This window comes from Trichechus manatus, unplaced genomic scaffold (genome assembly GCF_000243295.1).
Source record: "Trichechus manatus latirostris isolate Lorelei unplaced genomic scaffold, TriManLat1.0 scaffold00069, whole genome shotgun sequence".
Lineage (NCBI taxonomy): Eukaryota > Metazoa > Chordata > Mammalia > Sirenia > Trichechidae > Trichechus > Trichechus manatus.
In genome coordinates this window covers 13,928,396-13,932,407 of record NW_004444005.1, presented here as the reverse complement: position 1 = coordinate 13,932,407, position 4,012 = coordinate 13,928,396, and the positions used below count along the sequence as shown (strand labels likewise).

Below are 4,012 nucleotides of genomic sequence, written 5' to 3'. Positions count from 1 at the left end.
ACCTGAGCATGGTCAGACCTACCTGAGCATAGCCAGACCTACCTGAGCATGGTCAGACCTACTTGAGCATGGTCAACTTCCTGAGCATGGTCAAACCAACCTGAACATGGTCAGATCTACCTGAGCACAGTTAACTCACCTGAGCATGGTCAACCTACCAGAGCATAGTCAGACCTGTTTGAGTTGGGTCATACCTGCCTGAGTAGGGTCAGACCTACCTGAGACTTACCTGAGTGTGGCCAGATGTGCCTGAACATGTGCTTAGGCGGCTGTATGATTCCCTGGGATCCCCTGCAGCCACTGGTTGTGGACTGAGGGTTAGTCAGGGTCTGTGGTTTTCTCTACTTTTCCTACATTTCGTATCAGACTGGTCTCCAGCCTGTTAGTGTTGTGGGCCGACATTGCCAGAAGTTAAAGTGTGTGACTTAGAAAGTTTCCTCACTGCGATACGTAGGGAGCCGTGTTTGTAGGGTTTTATGAGCCCTCTGACACACAGCCTACCAACTCCCTCTGCTCGGTGAGAAACTTGGGGTCTGTGTGGGCCCGTTGGGTGCCCAGTGCCCTGCGGCCCTGACCAGGCCCATCGGTGTCACAGTGCAGGCGACCTGGATGGCCTACGACATGGTGGTGATACGCACCAACCCCACGCTGGCCGAGTCCATGCGGCGGCTAGAGGACGCCTTCCTCAACTGCAAGCAGGAGATGGAGAAGAACTGGCAGGAGCTGCTCCATGAGACCAAACAGAAGCAGTAGGGCCCACCCACCCCGCCACCTGGCCATGGAGAGGGGCGGTGACCCACGCGCACAACTCTGCATCCAGTACTGTTCTCAATAAAGTTATTTTCAAGCACAAGCTGAGGACCCCCTTCCTCCCTGCGCTGTGTCTACCTGCCACATAGCAAACTTTGTTAGCAAAGCATAAGAAGTGGAAGAGGTGGAAGCGGTCATTGAGTTAAACATTTATTTAGTGCCCATGCTGCTAGGCAGAGGGTAAAAACCAAAATAAGGCTCAGCCAGCCACAAGCCAGGCAGAGGCCGAGGCAGTGCAGTGCTCAGAGGAGATGTATCCACCTTGCTGAGAGTGTGCTCAGAGCGGGTCGCACTCACGTTCCCCACAGCTGCCCTGATGACAGAGACCGGGACCCCACTTTACAGCAGAGGAAGAAGTCAGGTGTGTGAGCCACACAACTCACATTAAACCAGCCTGTGACTCTCCAACGTGACTTTATCACAAGGTGTCATTGGTGGGGATGTGGGGCGGGGAGAGAGCCCTCTGGAGGTGTGGACAGGGCTGCGAGACCAGGCAGAGGCAGAGAGGATGAGGGTCTACGGTGCCAGTCAGACCCGAGAGCTGCAGGGTGGACCCCAGCTGGTCTCCTCCAGGGCTCAGAGGGCAGAAAGAGGAGAGGGAGGGTGCTTTCCAGGACACTTTGGCCCGAGGTTCTCTCTTACTCTGGCCCTCTCACATGGCTCTTTGCTACCTGGAGCCCTGGGGACAGAAGAGGCCAGCCAGTGCCCTTCCTTGGCCCAGCACTGACCTCTGGGGCCTCGTCGGCCACAGGCTGCTCGCGTCCAGGGGCCTATGGACAGGTTGTTCCTGGGCAGTGCGAAGGTGTGGTAGAGGTGAGCCTGGCCCGGGGAGCGCAGAGGAGAGCTCTGCCTGAGGCGGGGACATTAGAGCTGAGCGGGAGTTTTTAACCAGGTGGAGGTTCGGGGCAGATGATGTTCCTGGCGTTACAACAGGAGCAGTGTCATAAGGGCAGGAACAGCAAGGGGACGGAGGGGGAAGCGAGGCTGAGGGTGTCCGGTCAGCTCACAGGGTCAGGGCCTGGGCTGGCTGGAAAGCTGTGCTGCTCTCAGGACAAGGGAGAGAAGGGGTGGGGACAGGAGCTTCCAGAAACCATGGGAAATCTCTGAAGCACGAGGTTTATTAGAACAGGACAAGAGCAGAAATTTCTGGATCCCAGCCCCATCCCTCAGCCGGTGTCCCCGCAGCGATGCAGGGTTTCCCTTGAGGTCCCAGAGCGCAGCCCGTCCTCCGTAGGGGCTCAGAGCGCCGTCTGCAGCCGGTCCGCGGGGGGCAGGGTCAAGACGAACGGGCAGAGGACGCCCTTCCTCCCCACCGGACAGGGCTGCAGCTCCTTGGCCTCGAACTGAGCCGTGGCATCGGAGACAGTGAAGGTGGCGGTGACCTGGTGGTTGAGGCAATAGATGGTGTCGCCCAGCACGGTGCAGCGCAGGGGCACGGGGTCCGGCAGGGGCAGGGAGGCGGCACGGCTCCAGGAGCCTGTCACCGTGTTGTAGCGCATCACTGCGGCACCCACGCCTCGCAAGAGGTCAAAGCGGTAGAGGAAGCCGCCCAGCGCCACAATGTCGCTGCAGCGCCGGTGGCTGGCACTGTAGGGACACTCGTCCCATGCGTCCTGGGCAGGGCTGTACCTGAGCAAGCGGTAGAAGAGGTGGCCCCCTGTGACGTAGATGTCCCCACGGCAGGCCACAGCCTCGTGTGCCACAGGGAAGGTGCCCGCAGGGAGGGGCGCGAGAGAGGCCCAGGAGTCTGTGCGGGGGTCGTAGCGCTCCATGCTGTAGAGGCATTCACCCCCGATGGCGTAGAGCAGCCCGTCCAGGGCCACCAGCTTGAGCTGGGCTCGGGCCTGCTGCATGGGCCGCACCTGGCTCCAGATGTCGGTCAGAGGGTTGTAGCAGAAGACCTCGTTGGAGCAGACGGCCTTGGCCCCAGAGCCGCGGATACCTCCCGCCAGGAACAGGTAATTGTGCATAGCACAGAGGCCGCAGCCCCGGAGAGGGACCTCCGCGGGAACCTGCGTCAGGGGCCGCCACGTGTTCTCGCGAAGGTTGAACACGTGCAGGTGCGTGGGAGGCAGGGGCGCCGACCCGGCCGTAGGAGCCTCCTTGCCTCTCTGGGCGCCGGGGAGCCCCAGGCTGCTCACCTGGTAGAGGCTGGGCAGCACGACGACCCCGAGCGCGGCCTGGCCGCGGCAGGTCCGAAGGCGCAGAATGCGCTCGCGGTCTGCGCAGCTCAGCTGCCGGTACAGGTGCGGGTCCCCAAGCACATGCAGCAGGTTGTCGCTCATCACGGCGTAGGTGTCCCGGGCCAGGCCGCGCGCGCCGTGCTGCTGGGCGAAGGCCAGCACCTCAAGGCAGCTGCCCAGGTCCAGCCGCCGCCGCAGCGCTGCCACCGTGGCCGGCAGCTCCGGGGGCTGAGTGCTGGTCTTCCGCGGTACCTCGGCCACGCCCCAGGCCCCGGGCTTTTGCAGAAAGACCATGAGTTTGCGGGCCTCCTTCTGCTTCTCCGTGAGGGCTCCCCCGCGGCCTGCGGGCCTGGCCTCCCACCCCTGCGCCCCCTCCTGGCGCTGCCCGGGGGCGGCCGGGAGGATCCCCTGCCCCGAGCTCTCCACCACCTCACAAAGGCTGCGCTTCCTGGGCCGGGGTGTTGGCCGGGGCTCTGTGGCGCTGGGCAGAGGTGAGCCCCGGCTTTTCTCCTCAATTCCGGTTCTACCTGGGCTCAGCGCTCGGCCTGGGGTGGGAGCCCTGTCGGTCTGGGAGCCTCCCAGCTGCAGCTGGCGTGGCACTTCAGCCAGACCCCTAGTACCTGCCCCTGCAGCCTGCCCCACTGGAGGAGCGCGCCTTTCCTTGAGGCTGGGGACCACCCCTTCAGAAGGAGGACCTGATAGGCTGTTCTTTGCAAGGTCCTTGGGAGCTATCCTTGGGTCTCTCCCTTGGGGCCTCTCTATCCCGGGGAAGGGGTGACTTTTGAGAACCATGGCAATGAGGTTTCCCCAGCTGCCTGAGACTTGCTCCTCCTGACAGCCCCTGGAAAGAGTCATTCTGGGCTCCCGGGAAGCTGGACTCTGCACAGGACTGGTTGGGGCTGGGGCTGGAATTGGGGTTGGGACTTGAGTTGTTGTTGGGTCTAGGGTTGGGATTGAGGCTGGAGTTGGGGTTGGGGCTGGGGTTGGGGCTGGAGTTGGGGTTGGGGCTGGGGTTGGGG

At 62.5% G+C, this 4,012-nt stretch overlaps 2 protein-coding genes across 2 annotated transcripts in view; one reads left to right on the top strand and one right to left on the bottom strand.

Annotated features, from left to right (window-relative positions):
- The window catches only part of SYCE3 (synaptonemal complex central element protein 3), a 15,690-nt gene extending 14,930 nt beyond the window's left edge, over positions 1-760 (top strand). Inside the window, exon 2 of the mRNA XM_004380028.1 lies at positions 596-760. Within this exon, the coding sequence (XP_004380085.1) occupies positions 596-753 (158 nt within the window). The 3' untranslated portion in view covers positions 754-760. The remainder of the gene's footprint in view (positions 1-595) is intronic.
- Positions 761-2,048: 1,288 nt separating this feature from the next.
- The window catches only part of KLHDC7B (kelch domain containing 7B), a 3,989-nt gene continuing 2,025 nt past the window's right edge, over positions 2,049-4,012 (bottom strand). The window contains exon 3 of the mRNA XM_012556580.2: positions 2,049-3,824. Within this exon, the coding sequence (XP_012412034.2) occupies positions 2,049-3,824 (1,776 nt within the window). The remainder of the gene's footprint in view (positions 3,825-4,012) is intronic.